This window comes from Propithecus coquereli, unplaced genomic scaffold, assembly GCF_000956105.1.
Source record: "Propithecus coquereli isolate 6110/MARCELLA unplaced genomic scaffold, Pcoq_1.0 Scaffold377, whole genome shotgun sequence".
In the NCBI taxonomy this organism is placed as follows: domain Eukaryota; kingdom Metazoa; phylum Chordata; class Mammalia; order Primates; family Indriidae; genus Propithecus; species Propithecus coquereli.
Genome location: NW_012149474.1, coordinates 734675 through 754729, shown reverse-complemented (window position 1 = coordinate 754729; position 20055 = coordinate 734675). Strand labels below are relative to the sequence as shown.

Here is a 20055-nt window from a genome sequence, read left to right as displayed (position 1 = left end):
TCTTTGGCGGTTCTAGGGCTCACCACTGAGTGACAGCCTTGCTCGGCTGAATAAGAGCAGGCAAGTGGAGGCTGGTGTGCATGGTGCGTGTGTCGCATGCTGTGCTGAGTGCCTGCACGTGCCGCTCCTCGTGCCAGTGTGGGCTTGGCATTGGTGTCTCTGTCATCAGACCAGGCTGGAGGTCATCACAGAGCCAGGAGTGTCGTCAGTTGACACACGAGTCCCTGTCTCCCTCGGAGCGATGACGCGGTGTGCTCCGGGCGTGTGTCTACCCTCTGGGGTCTCTGTGTGTGCGCCCCCGTCTCACAATGTCCTTCGGGCCAGGGTTCCCAGATGGGCAAGCCTGCTCCTCACTGTGGGACACCCCAGTCATCCCGTCCTGTCTCCTGCAGCTCCTCAGCCCTTGGTCTGTGCTGGTTGGCAGCAGACAAGGCGTGGGTAGAGGAGCAATTTCTAGAAGGCTGGCAGCCTTGCTGGTAGTTGAGGGGGTGGTGGAGAAGGCTACACGCAGAGGCGGTAAATTCCTGAGGACTAGGGGTGGGGTGAAGCTGGGCACGTTTGGGGGCTCTGATTAATCTCTTGGAGCTCGCCCATTACGGGGGCGCGCAGATAGGCAGGGCGCACAAGGAGTGTGGATGTCATCCTCCCGCACTCGGAAGAGACTTGGGTTTTATGCAGAGGAAGAAGGATTGAAGGACCTGGCCGCGGACAGGGGACGTCCAGCCTCACCCTGGACCTTTCTGGAGCTGGGGAATCCGTTGCCTCTCAAGGCAGCTTGCGCTTAGTTTTTCCTTCTGACCGCAAAGTACATCACACAAAACACGGTTTTGGTGATGGAGGAGTTGTTACAAGGCGGACACCAGGTCAGCACCCTGGGAGCTCTTTCCCGAGCCCTGTCCTGCTCCAACAGCACCATTGCTGGGTGCCTGGCGCCCTTGGCAGGTTTCACCCAAGGACACCTCCCCAACACTAGGGTTTAGTCTCGCCTGTTTCTAAACAGTTCTTGTTCCTTGATCCCGTCTCAATCTGTGCTGTTCCTTTTCCTCATGCTGGGTAGGCCACGGCAGTCAGGCCTCAGCTGTCTGGCAGTGGGGTCTGGTGGCCGGTGCCTGGCTGAGGCTTTGCCCTTTTGTGTGGGATCGTGGGAGTGTCTTCGTTTGGCTCCCAAGTCCTTTTGACGTGGTCCTGGTGGTGTGCAGTCTCGGGCAGCTCCCCAGCTCCTGGTTAGACGTGTCCAGGCTCTTGGCTGCAGTTCCCTCATATTATGGCATCTGTGCAAGAGAAGAAAGCATATCGGCCAGACCTGAGGGCAGGAGAGCCTCTAGCAGACCCAGTGCCCAAGGGGGCCCTGCGCCCAGCAGTCTCTGCGCAGTGGGGCCTGGGGCCAGGCCGCTCCAGGCCTGTCCTGCTCACGTCACACGCAGCCCTCTGTGGACGCCTAGGTCTCTCGGGCTCTCCTGCCCTCAGGTCTGCCTGTGTGCTGTTCTCTCTACCTTCCCTCCCACAGGCACGGTACCGTGGGGTGTCGCAGCTTCTCATGGCTGTCCTTTTGAGGCAACTGGCCTGGAGGTGTTGCAGAGCCATCGGAGGCTGCCCTGGGACTCCCACCTCTGTGCCTGCCCCGAGTGCAGGCTCCTCACATGCTCTGTGCTGCTCCGGGGGAGCCCTGAGCTGCCCTGACTTAAAAATGTGTGTGTGTGTGTGTGTGTGTGTGTGTGTGTGTGTGTGTGAATGTATGTGTATGGGTTTGTGTGTCCCTGTAGTATGTATGTGTTTGTGTTGCGTGTGTGGTATGTGCATGTGTTTGTGTATATGTGTGTATGTCTCTGTGTTATATGTGTATGTCTGTGTGAGTTTGTGTGTCTGTGGTATGTATGTGTTTGGCGTGTGTGTATGTTGTGTGTGTGTGGCGTATGTGTTTGGTGTGTGTGTGTGGGGGGGTGGTGTGTGTTGTGTGTGTGTGTGCATGTTGTAAATCGGCCAATTAAGAAAAAGTTCTGTCTGGGAAGCTGTAGCTTTTTGTCTCCGTTTTTGTTCCACAGAGGGAGTGTGGTTTAACTCTGTTTCTTCAGGTGGTTAACTCCACAGCTCTAAACTGTGTGTGCTTTTAGTTTTATTTTGCAACTGAACGAGCTTAGATAAAATCTGTAGATGCCGCTGAGGAAAGTTGATGTAGCTCAGTTAGTGTGACCTCTCTCTCTGCCTCAGGTGTTTTATTTTCTCTGCTCCAGAGCTGACCCGCACTGACCCTGGGTGTTCCTGGGGCTCGGTGGGCAGACGAATGTGCACATGCCGGAGAACAGGCACAAGGACCCCCGGAAGGCTTGTCAGCACAGACCTGTGCACCTGTGTGAGGAGCACGCATGTGCATACACCTGGTGCTGCACACACGGCCTCCCGTGCAGAGAGCTTCGTCCTTGCCCAGGCCAGGCAGCACGTGGCAGACGTTTTCGTGGCACTGTCAGCCAGGTCCAGAAAACCTGCTTTTTAGCAAAGATACTACTTTTTAAGAAAAATTTCAGAAAAAATGTTTGCCCTTAAACCTGTTCCCCGGGGGTGTCGGGCTGCTAGTGCCACCCAGCATGCACGCAGGCCCTGAGCCAGCTGCCTTGCCTCCTGGCAGAGCCTTCCGCTGGCCATCCATCGTGCAGGGGGGTGCGGGGTGCTGCCCAGGGTTACTGCTGGGAACGGCCTTCCAGGCACACTTGAGGGCTGGGCAGAGAGTGACTGGCGCAGGCAGTCTGGGTACGTCTGTGTGTCTCGAGGGCGGGAGCTGCTGTTTCAGCACCCGTCCCCAGCACCTGGACAGTGCTTGGTGAGGGGGCCTCTGCACTGGCCTTTGATTTTCCTGTCCCGATCACCTGTTCCATCTGGGGTTTTCTAGGGTAGGGTTGCCTCAAAGGAGTGCTCCTTTAATTCAGTAGAAATTGACCTGTATTTATTAGCAAATGTGTAGTGCAAGATAAATGCTGTTCTGGGAGTGTTCCGGAGGAAGCAGGTTGTCTCACTGGGGAAGGCAAGGTCAGTTTGGGACGTGGCGATGGTTGAGCTAGGCCTGTGTGGCCCAGGTGGGCAGGGTGAGCTCGTGTCCTTGGGATCTGCAGCCGCCAGTCCGGCAGGGCTCTCATGCGTGATCTGGTGTGGGCAGGTTGCTGCGCCACGGAAGTAAAAGGCTCCTTAAACCAAGACCTGCGTGAGAGGATCTCTTCAGTAGTCAGCTTTATTGGTACAGACTTGTTTTATACACAGCTCACCTTATCCTGTGTGAGGAACAATTTTATTTTTTCAGTACTTCTTAATGACGGGTAGCCCTAGTATAGTCACCTGTGCTTTCCAGGCCTCAGTTTCCCCACTTAGGCTGAGGAGTTAAACTGCATGTGGCCTCCTCCCCTGTCCCATGCCTGACTGTTCCACACATGCCCATGTTTGCTGAATGAAGGCCACTTGAGCAGTAAACTAGCATGTGTCGAGTGTGTGTCGTCTTTCTGATGTACCTTCTCTTTCTCGTACGCTGGAGAGTTCCCAAACTCCAACCGTCTCCTCACACCACGGTTAACACGGAGGACTTCCGTAGCTCCGCGACACGGGGGACTTCTCCCCACCAGTGAGCGGCAGCAGTTGTGTGGTGTGCACCAGCTGAGTGTCGTCGGACCCAACCCTGCCGCCGTCCACCTGGAGATCGTGTCACATCCCACAGGACGGGGCTCAGTCCACAAGGCAGCCCCCCTCCAGCGCCAGTCGTCCTCAGTCCCTCCAGGTCACCTTGCCTGTGCTTCCAATGACCGACCATAGATGGAGGATCCGCCCACCCCTCCTTCAGTTGTGTTGATGTGCTTGAGCAGCTCACAGAGCTCAGGGAAACCCGTTTGCCAGTCGATCATAAAGGATGTTACAAAGGATGTGGATGCAGAGGTGCGTGTGGGAAAGGCGTGGAGCCTCCGTCCCTCCCTGGGTGCGCCACCACCCAGAGCCCCTGCGCTCAGCTCTGCAGAAGCACTCGGAACCCGTCCTCCTGGGCCCTTGGTGGAGACGTCACTGGACAGGATGGTTGACAACGCGTAGACATGTGACCGGCCAAGAGGGTGGGGCTGGTGCCAACAGCCTGAGTGGGGAGCCCCGCAAGGCCTGTCTGTCCAGATTCTTCTCGTCCTCCCTGCGCAGCATTCCTTCCCCCGGGCTGTAGGGCAGGACCCCTGCTGAAGTGGGGTCCTGTGACCTGCAGTCAGACAAGGTAGGGCGGAGAATTTCGTTATGGCCAAGACAGAAAGGGGGAGATGAGAGTACATTTTTGGTTCCATGGCCTGCCCTGGGGACAAATAACAGTGGCTGTGGAAATTGTGAGTCAGGAACCGTGGACCAATGTGTATATATACATGGAATATCACAACTGGATGTTATAAAAGTGGACTTACCGGATTTTGTAGGCCGGTGAATTTCATAAGAAAAGAAAATTGGAAGTCTACAGTAGTTTAAAACTGTGTACTTTTATTATCTTTGGCCGTGAAAGTCAATTTCGGCAGTGAACTGTTAATGGCTGATAAGGACTTATTGTGGAAAACGTTCTGTGAGTGTTTTGAGTGCCTTCCAGTTCCAGAACTATGGCAGAAAGGTAGAATTCAAAAGCCTCCCCTGGTAGAGCGTTAGTGGACTTGCTCCGTCCTTCCGTCCTGACCCGGGTTCTCCCCGCTGGCAACACCGGAGTGTGGTTCGCAGCACATCAGGGCCCTGGTTCCGCCGCAGCCTCTCCCAGCCGACTCTGGTTGGAGGCAGATTTCTCCCTCCTTCTTTCCTTGGACCCTTCTCCTGTCTGGAGACAGTGGGCTGAACTGGGGGCTCCAGGGCCCACTCGTGAAAGTGGCGCTTCTGCCCGTGGTTGTGCGTGGGGTCTGGGCAGGGACGTGCGGCTTTGGAAAGCAGTTGAGTAAGAGCGCCTTTGTGTTCTCCTTCTCCTAGGCAAAAGTAAAGAAGCAGAAATAAAGAGGATAAACAAGGAACTGGCAAATATTAGATCAAAATTTAAAGGTAAGTGTGTTTAACCTTTTCCGTGAAATGTTCTGTTGTAAATTTTATATAGTAAAGACTTAGTCTTTTAATACTATCTTTTCTCGCCCCTAAACCAAAGTTAAGTTCTCAGTTTGTACAGTGACTGTCATGCTTTGTCAGAATTAAAAGCTGTTTAACGTGGAGCCTGGTTGCTCTTGAGCAGTTCAAGTGGCACGTGTTGAGGCGATGGGGAGGGCGGCCCCTCCCAGGCACCCGCCTTTTCTTGAGCTGGAACGTCACTGTCTAGTGTCTGGCGAGTGCTGCTCAGCGCTGTGCGGCATTGGGCAGGGCCTGACGCGCTAGCAGCTCAAAGCATGGATGTTAAATGCAAGACATGGTCTACTTGAGGCTGCTGGCCCTTCTGAAGTATTACAGAGCCATCTAAGCACTCCGTGTTGAAGTGTGTCTTGCTGTGTTAATGAGTAACTTAGCACGTGGACACAGACCTGCAAGCCAGTTTGTGTGCGCACCTTCCCTGAACAGCCTCATTTTGAAGAACTGCATGGCATAGGTTTACTTTTCAGTACTTAGGGCATGTGTGAATGCCCAGTTAATCCGTTCAGCCTCAGTTTTTCAATAAGTTTTACAGATTTGAGACTTGGCTCAACTCTCCGAGCATACTTTAGCCACAGAGTAGCTGAAATTGCCCAGAAACAGGGAGTAGAGGAGAGGGCTGGGACTGAACCCCGGGGACCTGGAGGGACAGGCAGAAGATAGCCCTGGGGACTCCCTAGAATTTCTTGGTGTGGGTGCTTGAGAATGGACATCCTTTATTTTTAGCTGATGCGAAAACTAGTAGAACTTGAATTGTCACTGATTAGTGTATCCCCTGTTCAGCCCTAGGAAGAGTGTTAGGTTTTAGTATTTTACAGCCAGGCCCAAGGAGTCTCTAGAAGGTCTGTGAAACTCTTGGAATTATTGGTGGAATAGTTTGCTTGTGTGTATTTTTGAGGGAAGCGTCTGTAACTTTCCTTGCTTCGTAAACAGCGGGAATATCTCGAGGTAGCTGGACTAGATTCCTGTCCCCGCTCTTCTGGTGTGCTGCCTTGGCAGGTTGCTCGCTCTGCTGCTCTGCCTTTTCTTTTCAGACAGGGTCTCGCTCTGTCGCCCGGGCTGGAGTGCAGCGGTGTGATCGCAGCTCGCTGTAGCCTCCAACTCCTGGCCTCCCGAGTAGCTGGGACTACAGGCCACTGTGCCCGGCTAGTTATTTATGTATGTATGTAGAGTTGGGGGTCTCGCTATTGCCCAGGCTGGTCTCGGACTCCTGGGCTCAAGCAGTCTTCCTGCCTTGGCCTCCCAAAATGCTGGTGTTACAGGTGTGAGCCACTGCGCCCGACCTGAACCTCCATTCCCAGCTGCTAATGATCTCAAGGTGGGCCCTCCAGGGTGCAGACCCTGCGGTTCAAACGCTTCGTTAGAAGGCCACACCAGAGAAAAGGAAAGGGCGGAAGCAGCAGGAGGAGTGGGTCTGACAGAGTCCCCACCGCCAGCCCCCTGGAGCGTTGGAGCCACGGTTGCCTGTTGGAGGAGCCTGGCTCTGGGTTGGGAGGGCCGGCCCTGGCACCGCCCCCTTGGCAGCCGTGGCTCTGAAGCTGAGGGAGGAAGCCCTGGCAAAGCCAGCACGTCAGCCAGCCTCGCTCTCGGCAGCTCCCGGCCTTTACGGAGCAGGGTCCACGCCGGCTATTCCAGTTGTATCTGTGTGAGAAAACACATGCAAATTGCTTTATGGAAAGTGAGTGCCTCGCAAATGTTAGTCCACACGTTGTTGTAAAAAGAGTTCATGGCCCTCAGAGTGGTGAAGATTCCATTTGAATGTTGAGATTTTTATAGGTTTTAGGATAATAATCTAATTTGTTGACATGTAAGTTTAAAGACTTTGTTAAGCTCTTAAATGTACAGACTGTGAACGTTTCGGGACTGAAGAAGGGTTCTGTTGCTTCTCTGCCTTCGTGCCTGTCTAGAGCTCAGCGATCCTGCGCAGGGAGGTCTCCTCTTGCCTCTCAGCCAGTCGGCGTTTATCGAGCACATTTATGCCCTGAGGAGTAGCAGCAGATACAAGAGAAAGTCTGCTCCTGTCCGTAAGAAACGTGCAGCCTGAGGCCTCTCCTCCCAGTCGTGGCTGATTAGATGGCTCAGGTCTGTGCCAAGAGAACACAATGCAGGTCACACTGACAGGTCCAATTTCCTGGCAGCCTCATTGAAGAAAAGCAGAAAAGAGCAGACTAAGTTTAATAATGTATTTTATTTAGCCCAATATATCTAAAATGTCATTGCAACGTGTAAGCAATAGAAAAAACTCACTAAACTATTTTACAATTTTTTATACCAAGTCTTTGAAGTCTGGTGTGTATTTTACACTTAGAGTGCATCTCGGTTTCGACTGGGCACGTTTCAAGTGCTCACTAAGCACACGTGGCATGAGGCCGTCATACTGGACACTGCCGATGTAGACCAACCCTTACGTCGGAGACAATTTAAAAAGACTGACAGAACATCAAAAAAAAAATCTTACAAGCATCGAAGAGTAACAAGAAGAAAGAAGAATCACCGGTCATGCTGGGAGAAGGCAAGAACCCATGTGGGCAAGGACCGCAGCTGGTCGTGCCTCAAGAGCACCGCTGGTCCCGGAGAAACAGCCACAGAACAGAGCTGAGCTTCTGGTGAGCCTGGAGGCATAGGGCGTGGTTATCGGTCAGGGCCAGTGTGCCCTGCAGGAGATACTGGCAAGACCAGGAGGCTGGGGAGGGGGCTCCTGAAGTCTCGTGGGTGTAGGCTGGGGAGGCTGCTGAGCACCCAGTGGTGCGTAGAACGGCTGCCCTCAACTAGGAATTACCTGGCTGAAGATGTCAGTAGTGCTAAGGTCAAGGAGCCCTGGTCTGGAGGGGCAAAAGTCAAAGCTCAGAGCCCACCAGAAATGGAGACCCTTTCCACTTCAAATTGAGAGTCCCTCTCCCCCTGGGGAATGGCCTCAGGATGAGAGCGAGCTGGCAGCGAGCCAGCCAGTCCTCTCCCAGATGTGCAGCTGGGCTCCGGCCTTCTGGGTGCTCCGCACAGCCTCATGCTCACACCGGGGTTACGGAGAGGGGGAAGATACTGTCGTCTCAGACCTCAGGTGGTTCATACAGTTAACTTTTCAAATACAGCGTCCAGGATGTGAGGGCGATCTGACTGCGACACCTGTCACCCCACTGACCGTCAGAGTGGATTCAGCTGATGTGGCTGGCTAGGCAGGCGTCCCCTTCCTCCCCCACTGCCCCATGTGCGTCCCTCCTGAGGTTACACACTCGATCCAAGAGGACGACCTTCCCCAGTAGAGGAGCACCGTTTTCCAGTCAAGGGTATATGAGTAGCTGCGCACCCCTGACAGAGCCTCCAAACAAGCTCTCAAGGTCAAGCATAATGTCCAGCTTTATTAAAGCACAGGGTGGCCTTCTTGATCCTTGAGTGCAGGCTTTTGACTGAATCTAGATTTTACAGAAGAAATCATTTTAATAAAGGGATTTGTTCTGTGAAGTTTGGTTTCGGTCGGCTGCACTTGGGGATCTGGAGGCCACAGGTGGCCTTGAGGCTGCAGGTTCCCAGCCCTGGATGGTCAGAGATAATCAGGGACAGGGAAATAAGATGCCATGAGCAGGAACCAGCAGTGGCAACAGAAGCAGGATTGCAAAGGCCTGTGATGCAGACCTGGCTAATGTGAAGAACTCGGCTTACTGTGCTCAAAGAAATAAACTTGAGAACCTCAGCAGGAAACTTGGAAGGTATAAAAAGTGACCTGGCAGATTTTGAATAAGGCCAAATGGAAATTCTAGAACTGAAGCATGCAGTAACCAAAATGAAGAACCAAATGAAGTACAGCCATCTGGCTGTACTGACAAACGTAGTTGAAGAGGATTCAGTGTTCTGGAAGAGAGGTCGGGAGAAACTATCCTGAATGCAGCGCAGCTGGAGGAAAAGATGGAGAGCAGAGGGCAGTAGGAGCTGTGATGCGGACGAGGGTCTGAAAGGTTACCTGGTGCTCCGGGAGAAAAGGGGGGAGGATAGACAGGCACTGTTGGAAGAGAACTTGTGAGAAATCACGAGACAAGCTGGGTGCGCCCGCAGTCCCAGGGCTCAGGACGTTGAGGCAGCAGGGTCGCTGGAGCCCAGGAGTTCAAGTTCCCACTTGGGCAATATAGCAAGACCCTGTCTCTTAAAAAAAGAGATCCATGAAACACAGAATAAATAAAGATTCAACAAACAGATCCAGGAGCTGGAGCTGGGAGTGTGTGGGCCGACAGCTTACTCCTCAGCAGCAGCAGGAGCTGGCAGAAAACCCTACTCCACGATACTGAGAAAGTAACAACCAAGTGCAAAGTCTATACCCAGCAAAAATATCTTTTAAGGATGAAGCTAAAAAAGACCTTTTTAAGACAAAAATGGAGAGGATTTTCCACCAGAAGGCCTGTGCTACAGGAAACTCTGAAGGAAAAGCCGCAGAGGAGAGTGTGGAGATGACGAGGAGGAAAGGGAGACGTGCGGGTGAGTCCACAGGTCACAGTGCGTAAGAGTACCGTCCTGAGCTCAGAACGTGTCTGCAAATAAAATACTTGACAGCAAACGAGAGACGCTAGAACTTGAGCAGGCACGTGAACTTGGGGTGTTGAATCTATAATTTAAACATTTGCCGTCAAGAAAGCTGTAGGCCCAGATGGTTTCACTGTGATGTTTCATCCTTTAAGGCAAGTGGTCCCCAGTCTTGCTGGCAGCAGGGACTGGTTTCACGGAAGACAATTTTTCCACGGGCGTGGGGGGCTCAGGCGGTGACGCCAGTGATGAAGCTTCACTTGCCCGCCCGATGCTCACTTCCTGCTGTGCTGCCCCCACCCCTGTTCCTAAGTTTCACGGAAGACAAGTTTTCCATGGATGGGGGTGGGGGGCAGCGGCGGAGCTCTGTGGCCCGGTCTCTAACAGGCTGCGCGCTGGTACCGGACTGCGGCTGGGGGTTGGGGACTGCAGCTTTAAGGGGTGATGTTAGGCTTTACCACGTGGCGTGTCCTAGTGTGTTGGACAGAAGTGTTCGTGTGCCAGTCCTAAACCTGAGCTTCAAGGGGTATCACCCCCTGTGGTCTCCTACCTCTACCATGAGCGGAATGTGCTTTGGGCGGCCACAGGGCCCAGGAGCAAGACACCGGGGCAGCCTGGCTGGGCCCGGCTGGTCTCAGCGGTAGCCCCGCTGACCTGCAGACTCGTTAGCAAGGAGTGGCGCAGGTCTTGCTTTGGGGTGGCGGCGGATAGCTACGCTGTATGTTGGCTGGAGTATCTTAATCTTGAAACCTGTAGGCAACAACTGCTGTGTGATCATACTGTGCAGAGACATGATTCTGATTATCCGTCATCCTCAGGACTGCCAGATAGCACATGTTAATTTGCTGAGTAACCACAGGTGTTTGCTGGGTTCTTGGCACTAGGAAAACAAAGACAAATAAAAAAATTCGCAGCCCCTGCCGTGAAGAACTTGTGTTATTGTAGACGCAGGATGACTTAGAAAGTGACTTCCCACCTGAGAGCGAGAGAGCCCGCGCGGGCCAGCCTGTCCGCAGAGCTCCGTTGCCGGCTTCCCCGTTCCGTCTTTGCCACTGTTCTTTCATCCTTTGCTCCTTTTTCCCCTGGAGTAGTTGGACAGTAATGTTTTAAAAATCAGCTTTATGAAGTATAATTTATTCACAATAAAATTCATGCATTTTAAGTGTACAGTTTAAATTTTGACAAATGCTGGTAGACAAGTGACCAGCACCACAGTCGCAACAGAGAATGTTTCCCTTGTGCCCTTTGCACCTAACCACTGCCCCAGCCCCTGCCCCAGCCCCCAGCCCCTGCTCAGCCATTGCCCAGCCCCCAGCCCTGCCCCAGCCACTGCCCCTGCGTAGCCACTGCCCCTGCGTAGCCCCTGCCCAGCCCCAGCCACTGCCCAGCCCCTGTCCCTAACCCAGTCCTGCCCCGGGCAGCCACTGATCTGCTCTCTACCCTTCTAGTGTTGCCATTTCTAGAAGTTTCACATGAAAGGAATCATAAAGGGGTCAAAGTTTCTTCAGCTCAGTGTGTTGGAGGTTCAGGCGTGTCTTGTTTATCAGTTTGTCGGCCCTGGCTCCTTGTTGGAGCTGCTGCTGTTTGTGCGCGGCACGTCCACCTCACCAGCGTGGGGACGCTGGACTTGTTTCCAGTTCTTGGCTGCCGGGAACGTCTAGGTACAGATCTTTGTGTGGACACTTTCATTCTCCTCGCATAGCTAGCTAGCCAGGAGTGGGATGGCTAGGGCATGTGGAGAGTGTATAATTTACTTTTTGAGGACCTGCGAAACTATTTTCCAGAGTGGCTGTAACATTTTGCATCCCCCCAGCGATGCGCGAGAATCCCACTTCCCACATTCCTGCCAGCGCTTGGCACAGTTCATCTTTCCTTTTTTTTTTCCAAGATTGAAAACTTGCTATTTACTTGACAAAAAATTTTTGAATTTAATAAAGAAATGGTAATAACTGGTACATACATTAATTCAAAAATATCTTCACTAAGCACCAAATACTAGAATAGTTCCCAGTTTTTTCACTGAGAACTCCTTCGAAAGCATGCCTATAACCCAATCAGTTTATTTAGGTTTTTAATCAAGAAATCTAAAGCTGCCAATCAGAGTTTCTAATTACCATGAGTTGACCAGTTTAACAGCCTCGAGATCATATAACGTGAGCTTTTAAAAGCTTTGTTTGGCGGGGCATTGGGGTGGCGCTTGTGGTCCCAGCTCCTGGGGAGGCTGAGGCAGGAGTTGAGGCTGCAGTGAGCTGTGATGACGCGACACCACTGCCCTCCAGCCCGGCAATAGAGTGGGACCTTGTCTTAAAAAAAGAACAAAAAAAAGCCCTGTTTCACCTGTACATTCTAATTGAGGGGTTCCTTGGACTCAGACTGGTAATCCCAGCTGCGTGTGCCAGATGCAGACAGCATGCATGCACACAGAAACAAGTACTAGGTGGCGTGTGCGAAGGAGATCATGTATGGGCCCTGAATGTGTCAGGGCAGTGATGCCTAATCCAAGGGGCAGAGAGACAGAAAGGTCACTGACCCACAAGGGAGAGGCAAGCAAGGGCTCAGTAGAGGGAGAAATCCTGAGCCTGGGGACACAGCAGAAAGGGCACTGGGAGGCCTCAGGGACCAGGTGCCCTCCAGGCCAGACCAGGACCGTGAGGGGGCGTCAATGTGTGTGAGCAGGGCCTTCAGGCCTGGAGAAAATGAAAGGACCCAAGACACTGAGCCACAGAAGTGCTGCCTGTTCAGAAGACAGTGAGGCCTTTGTTTTGGGTAAAGAAGTATAATTTAATAAGAGACTGTATGAAATTTGGGAAAACCTCACCCAACAAGAGCCAGAAACACCAGTGCTCTTTGTGGAAGTTAAGTAGCCAAGCATCACCCTGCAGCCCCCTCTGCACCCCGAGACCCCGGTCCCCTGGAACCAAATCCATCAGCAACAGTCATCCTTTGTGGAAAACATCTCCCCTCCCAAAACGTAAACAAAAATGACAAAAGCAAAAACTCAGACTGAGAGGCAACCAGCCTGGTGTCCACGCCTCGTACTTTACCTGCGCCACCGTCTGGCACTGGGACCGTCTGCCCCGTCACGCACACTGCCTCGTTACTGCAGAACAGCAAATTTAGCATGTCACTGCTCCCACCACAGCCCTCCCCATCAAAAAAAGTAAATAAGCACAACACAAAATAGAAACTTACCCCAAATAGAAGCCAGCGTTAGCCTAGGGACCTACTGCAGTATTACTGCGCTAACGCAGGGTATTTTCATCCTCTTCCCACGTGCTTACAGAACACCCTCATTCCGAGAGCTCTGAGACATTGTAAACGTCGCTGCTCGATTCCTTTTCCCAGGTGGTCCAGCGTGGACACGGCAGATTTACCTGTTCTGCACTACCGTGGTGGGGCGTTAGCACAAAGGCCCACGAGCAAGGTCCTCACCCCCTTTCTCAGACCTTTAGCGTTTCTCCCTCTGATCACACAGCCAGCCTAACGACTGGAAACCCTCAGGGAGATGGAAAGTCGTACGTAAATTAAAAGAGCAAAAGAATATAAAAAAAGAATTTATAAGTATCATCACACAATCTAACTTTGCTAAAGACACAAAAATTTACTTGGTTTACCCAAGCTACAGGCATTTTATAAGGTATTCAGGAAATTAGCGTATAAAAATAGTGGAAAAATTTTAGGTACGAGCATAAAACTAAAATCAGCTTATTCTCTGGCAAAGAGTTTCTCCAGATGCCACGTCCGTGAGAAATGTGCGGTAAACGGTCCGTCCAGGCCACCTCCTGCCCAGCCCACCCTCCCTGAGGTCGGCTTCCGAGGCGCAGGGACGGTGGCTTCCGCTGTTCTGTGCAGGCCAGGGAGCCCTGCGGGTGTCGCTGGCTGTTTGTGCTGTAGTCGACGTCCCAGCACCTGCTGCCAGGGCCTCAGCCTCGTCACGTGCTTCAGGGCCAGCGTGTCCTTCCACAGGAACTTGTTCCTTAGCTCTGAGACAGCCTCCTTGATAACTTTCTCTGGTTTCTGCACAGATAATTGCAGTTGTTTTTGTAGGAAAAAACATTCTGTCTGTCTTGCAATATCTAGAAGTTTCTGGATACGCTGATCCATACCAGTTCAAATTTTGTCCTGATCAGTGCCATTGATGTAGTCCTGACTCACCAGAGAAGCAAAGCAAGTACAAAGTACCGTTAGAAGGTCTCGGAGCGCCTGGCGCGGCCTGCAGAAGTGAAGCCTGGCCCAGGAGGCCCCCGTGGCTGCCTAGAAGACATACCACCTGGCGCAGCCTGTCTGGAACGGCCTCGTCTTTCCAACTGCAGTCACTCCAGTAGGTGTGTGGTGTGTGGTGCCACCTCCTCGAGGTTTTAATTCCCACCCCCTGCTGACCAGACAAGACAATATTTTTAACAGCTAAGCCCAGTGAGGTGCCGTAGCCAGCCAGGGAAATGGCTTGGCATGCGGTCCCCAAGGAGGGATGGTCACACTTACGGCACCGCTGCCCTCCCATGCTTCAGAGCAGGGCGCATGTAGGTGGCAGGGTGTTGCTGGGCCGGACATGCTGTAGGTGTGAGGAGCAGGACGCTTCCTCATCCTCCCTTGGGACGTCATAACACACAGGGAGAGAGGACAGAAGGGGTCACGACCTAACCGTCCTCTGGGAGAATTTGGCTGTCGGCACTCTGACCCCTTCCCCAGTAAGCAGCATCTGCCATCGGGCAGGCTGGAGGGATGCCTGCTACCTCAGTTGCCGGGCAAGGGTGTCTTTGTAAGAGAGGCCTGCTAGGGGCTTAGACTCAGATCTCCTACGGTGGGACCCCTCACCCTACCTTCTCGTGGACCCCACCCCCGTGGGAGAGGCCTGCATATCCCTGCCACGTGACAGCACTGTCTGTGTGACGGGCTCCTGCCCGAAGGCACACCTTTCCCGTGGCCTGCAGCACCCAGCAGGGGCCGCTCCCTGGCACACGGTCCGTGTGGGGCAGCCTGTTGCCCGCGGGGGCCACGGGCAAAGCCTACAGGTGCGCTGGCTGCATTTCCCCACCCTGCAAAGCAGCCACCTTGTGCTAATGTGGTGTAGCCACTGTCCACAGGGACAGGATAGGGCAGCCCCAGAGCATGTGCAAGGGGGGTTATTAGGTTAACAGGGGTGGGGGGCATGAGACCAAAGTGACTTCTCTTTTATATTTAGTTGTTAAGGATGAGAATATAAAATATTTAAAACTTTGTCTTCAGAGCTTAAAATTTAAAGTGGTTTTACAATTGTGGGAAGGGTAGGATTTGAAAATTAATTTGCTTTAGTTTACTTTTGAATATTATGTGTTTCTTTAGCTTTATACAAACAGCAAGTTGGAACTAAGTGTTTAAATGAGCAAGACTTTGGCCTTTCTGAAAATCCACGAGGCTGGAGTGTTTTTCTTGTGTGTGAGATGTTTAGGAGCAAGACGAGCATATAAACGTGCTTGCCAGCTCTCCACGCGTGGAGGCTTGTTGATTGATCACTGGGGCTGCATGTGCCAGGAATGGGTCCACCGCTAGGTTAGGAGGTTGATGTTTTCATTCTATTTAAAGATGCTGGGGCTGGGTGCGGTGGCTCACACCTGTAATCCTAGCACTCTGGGAGGCTAAGGCTGGAGGATTGCTTGAGCCCAGGAGTTTGAGACCAGCCTGGGCAACACAACAAGACCTTGTCTCTACAGAAAATGAAAACAAAAAATGATAATGAGATATTTAGGAATAATTTTATTAGTGTACTTAAAAAAAATTTTTTTTTTTCTAAGAGACAGGATCTTCTTCTGTCACCCAGGCTGGAGTGCAGTGGCACATCATGGCTCACTGCAGGCTGCAGTGGTCCTCCTGCCTCAGCCTCCCAAAGTGCTGGGACTGCAGGCGTGAGCTGGTCGAGGCCCTGTGATGGTGCGAGGTGTGGCTTGATGTGTGTTTCTGACGATGAGTGATGCTGGGCACCTTTCCGTGTGACACTGGCCCACCTGCATGTCTTTGTTGGAGAAATGTCTGTTGAAGCCCTTTGCCCGTTTTTGAATTGGGTTGTTTGTTTTTTTGCTGTTGAGTTTTAGAGTTCTCTGTATGTTCTGGATACTAAGCCTTATCAGATATGTGATTTGTGGGTTGTCTTTTCACTGTTGATAGTGCCCTTTGTTGCGAAATAGCTTTAAATTTTAAGTCCAGTTTATTCTTTTGTTGCCTGTGCTTTTGGTGGCATGTCCAAGAAACCAGCGAAGGCACCTTATTTTGTGTGTGTTTACTCAGATGTAGCTTGGGGACGAGCAGCACTTCAGTTAATTTCGTGTTCCTCAGATTCTAAGTAGAGAAGGCAATGAATACAAAAAACTTTGTGTATTTTTGCATCTTTTTTTGAATTCTATCCCACGCACTGTATACAAAAAACGTTAAAAGGACGGTTTATACGGGCAAGGAACATATGAAATCACTCTTGTTCAAATAGCCAGTGTGAGCCTTAAATTGTGTTAACATGTAAGGTCCAGACAGAAATTGATTAAAAAACGTTTTATGCCTACAGAAGATGTTGCCAGCAGGTCGGATGTTCTGAGTTGTGGTGGCTGACGGCCACGCTCCAGAGCATTCTGCCCCAGGCCCTGTGACTTCGCTGACAGGGCCACTGTGGGTGTGAGGATGCCGTGCTTAGGCGCCCAGCGCAGGGCAGTGGACCCACTGCGGTTATACCACGAGTGCCGGTCAGACTCTGGCCCTGGCTAGGGTGGCCTGCCTGGGACCATCTTTGCTTCTTGAGCCTTTGAGCGAGCCCGAGAGCACCCCTGCTGCAGGGCTGTGAGGCCTGAGTCCTGGACGTGCGGAGCCACCCCAGTGACCTTTGTGCTGACCACAGACCACGTGCATCCAGGTATTGCATTGACTCTGGGACATGTTCTCTTTTAAGAAAGTTGGCTAACAGGAAGGAAGCCCCCAGCTCTATTTTTTGTTAAATTGCATGGACATTTCGAGCCCACATAGGGGTGGAGGCAGGAGTGTAAGGCGCCTTCCCCGTGGCGCGCTGGCCTGCTCTGTCTGCCCCAGCCCACCCAGAGTGTTCTGGAACATGTTCCAGACGTCACAGCATTTCACCTTTGAATGTTTTAGGATGTGTGGTATTACTTTGGTAAGGCTTAACTAGTTATCCCTATCCATACAAGTTTGTTTCTCATTTGTTTACAGTGAGAGACAAGGAGCCAGATATCAAACACCTTTAAAACTATTTAATAAATTTACTTAAGGTACATTTTCTTAATAGGAAAAATTTAAGAAATCTGTCTACTTAGAGAAGCAATTAGTAAAATTTCAGTGCAAAAGATGGTCCACCTGCAAATCAGCAAAATCTGCGGAGGCCAACACAGGTTTTAAAATAATGATAGCTTGAAGGCAGTGGTAGTAGATACTACTATTTGAAAATACCTCAAAGCAATTCCGTTGGATTTTGTTTAAATTTCAGCATTTAACTATCACCAAAGATTCATTGAGTTAATACCAAAAAGTTGTTTTTTTTTTTTTTAAGACAGTCTCGCTCTGTCACCCAGGCTAGAGTGCAGTAGCATCATCACAGCTCTCTGCAGCCTCACACTCCTGGGCTCAAGAGATCCTCCTGCCTCAGCCTCCCGAGTAGCTAGGACTACAGGTGTGCACCACCATGCCTGGCTAAGTTTTCTATTTTTAGTAGAGATGGGTCTCGCTCTTGCTCAGGCTGGTCTCAAACTCCTGACCTTGCGCGATCCTCCCGCCTCAGCCTCCCAGAGTGCTAGGATTACAGGCGTGAGCCACCGCGCCCAGCCATTTTTTCACATTTTAATGTCTGTGACATCAGTAAGCTCAGGAGTGAGTGAAGTGTGGTGCTTGGCCGCCTGTGCTGTGGTCACGCATTGTCCCAGACACTGCTGAGCTCCGTTTACAAAGTCCTGTTGTGTTTTTATAACGGCCTGTCGTGGAAGTTGGGGCTCAGAGTGGTGAAGGAACCTGCCTGAGATCACAGGACAAGCAAGCAGCTGAGCCCTCAGACTGAGTCCCACCCTCATCACGACCACTTGTGGTTTGGGGTGAGGTTTCCCACCCTCTCTCCTTTGATCTGCACAAGCCAGGGAGATTGGTGTCGCTGTTATCCTCTTATCTTACAGCTTAACATTTTGAAACTGTTGGAATCAAAAAACAAGTCTAGCCCAGTAGTGAAACCAGCACTTTGAAGACTATCAGTCTGGGTCCTTTCAGGAGAGAGAACCCTCACCGTGGGCTAAAGAGGGGCCTTTGTCGTCAGTAATTATTAAGCTCTGGTAAAAGAATGACGCTAAAATAGAAGGAGACTGTATACAGTGCCTGGGGTAGGACAGATTTGGAGGGGTCCCTCGCCAGGGCTGGAGCTCGACCTGCGTGGAGCGAGGGGGCTCGGTCCCCAGAGCAGAGTGGTTTGCCGGCTTGGCCAGGCCCGTGCAGACCCTCGTGGGAGTGGCAGCGGCGGGAGGCAGGGAACCTTGTACCCTGGCAAGTCACGTGGTGGCTGCACGGGAAACCTGGGTGCTCGTGTGGGCAGCAGGCCCTCTGGGCCGTGTTGAGAGGGTCACAGGAAGGTCACAGCCCAGCCAAGGCATTGGGACTGGCCCTGCCTCCAGCCGTGTCCCTCCAGTGCCCTCTGCGGAGCAGGCGGGAAGGAGGGTGGCACGAGGGGCTCCGCCCAGGGCCAGAGCGCAGGGAGCGTGTGTTTGGTGCTGGGAGGCAAAAGGTCCACGTCTCGGTGAATTCTGGTGTCAGGGCATGTGATGCACCGTCACTCTGGGAAATGTGGGGACCTGTTTTTGTTCTGAACAAGACCGCAAGGTTGGCCATCGCTTGTTCTCGGAGGTGTGAGCGCGTCCACCTTTCCCAGGAAGTGGGGCCAGAGCGGCCGAGCGTTGCTTGTGTTCTCTTCCCAGGCCCCATCCCTTTAGGCCACACGCACCCTTCATGCTATGGCCACAGTGTCTCAATGAGACCCAGCCCTTCACAAGGCCACCTTTCATCCCGTCATGCTGGCTCACACCTGTGATCCCAGCGCTTTGGGAGGCCGAGATGGGAGGATTGCTTGAGCCCAGAAGTTCGAGACCAGCCTGGGCAACATAGTGAGACCCCGTCTCTACAAAAAAACAGAAAAATTAGCCAGGCATGGTAGTGCACACCTGTTGTCCCAGCTATTGGGGAGGCTGAGGTGGGAGGATTGCTTGAGCCTAGGAGGTGGAGGGTGCAGTGAGCTATGCCTGTGCCACTGCACTCCAGCCTGGGAGACCCCGTCTCTTTAAAAAAAACCAAAGCCTCTTTTCCTGTCTTCCCCCGTAGTCTGCCTTTCCTTCTTAGGTGAAAAAAGAACTTTCGATATTTAAAACAGCAATACTGAATGGTCCTTTTTTTCAAAATGGTACTTTAGGCCGGGCATGGTGGCTCACGCCTGTAATCCTAGCACTCTGGGAGGCTGAGGCGGGAGGATCGCTCAAGGTCAGGAGTTCAAGACCAGCCTGAGCAAGAGTGAGACCCTGTCTCTACTAAAAAAAAAATAGGAAGAAATTACTTGGACAGCTAAAAATATGTAGAAAAAATTAGCCGGGCATGGTGGTGCATGCCTGTAGTCCCAGCTACTCGGGAGGCTGAGGCAGAAGGATAGCTTGAGCCCAGGAGTTTGAGGTTGCTGTGAGCTAGGCTGATGCCACGGCACTCTAGCCTGGGCAACAGAGTGAGACTCTGTCTCAAAAAACAACAACAACAACAACAAAAAATGGTACTTTGAGTTGCTGTTATAGGAGTGATCCTTTTATTAAGTGGAATCTTATTCTGCCGGTTACACGTTTTAAATCTGCCTTGCCGTGATCGCTGGTGAGGTGCCCACACATGCTGTGATCAGGTAAAGGAAAAAAGTCCTTCCCGGGCATGTGTGAGGTCTCGTTTTCATGACTAGGTGATTCGTCCGAAGCTGTTGTGAAACGGAAGGTAGTTCAGAGTATGTTCATCTGCCTGAATTTTAGTACCTTACTTAAAAGGTTAAGTGATGGTTCAGGGCAGGGCTCGCACATCCCATTGCTGCAGGGTCCTTCGGAGGCTTGTGGCCGGAGCAAGGCCTAAGGAGGGCCTGGCCTGGAGGGGCAGAACTCTTGGTGCCAGGTATTCTGGCTTCTGTTTTTAAAAGGGAAGCCAAACATCTGGGTCCTGATGTGCACCACCAGTTCAGGAGCATCATTCGTGCTCAGCACGGTGTCCGCAGCACACCTGCCCCGCGGCCGCGGCCTCTGCTGAAGGTTCCTCAGGCGCTTCCTCTTTCCTGCTGCTGAGTTCTCTGTTCCCCTCGCCTCACCCACCTGGAATAAAACCTTTCCCCGCCTTTTCTTTAGGTGACAAGGCTCTTGATGGCTATAGCAAAAAAAAGTATGTCTGCAAGTTGCTCTTCATCTTCCTCCTTGGTCATGACATCGA

The 20055-nt window shown here is 52.0% G+C and overlaps 1 protein-coding gene across 4 annotated transcripts in view; it reads left to right on the top strand.

Moving 5' to 3' along the window:
- Positions 1-20055, top strand: part of AP2A2 (adaptor-related protein complex 2, alpha 2 subunit) — an 83093-nt gene that overhangs the window by 26809 nt on the left and 36229 nt on the right. For 2 of the 4 annotated variants that reach the window (XM_012651994.1, XM_012651993.1), the window contains exons 2-3: positions 4954-5022; positions 19974-20050. In XM_012651994.1, the coding sequence (XP_012507448.1) occupies positions 4954-5022; positions 19974-20050 (146 nt within the window). The remainder of the gene's footprint in view (positions 1-4953; positions 5023-19973; positions 20051-20055) is intronic. The other 2 variants (XM_012651996.1, XM_012651995.1) reach the window with 1 other exon arrangement.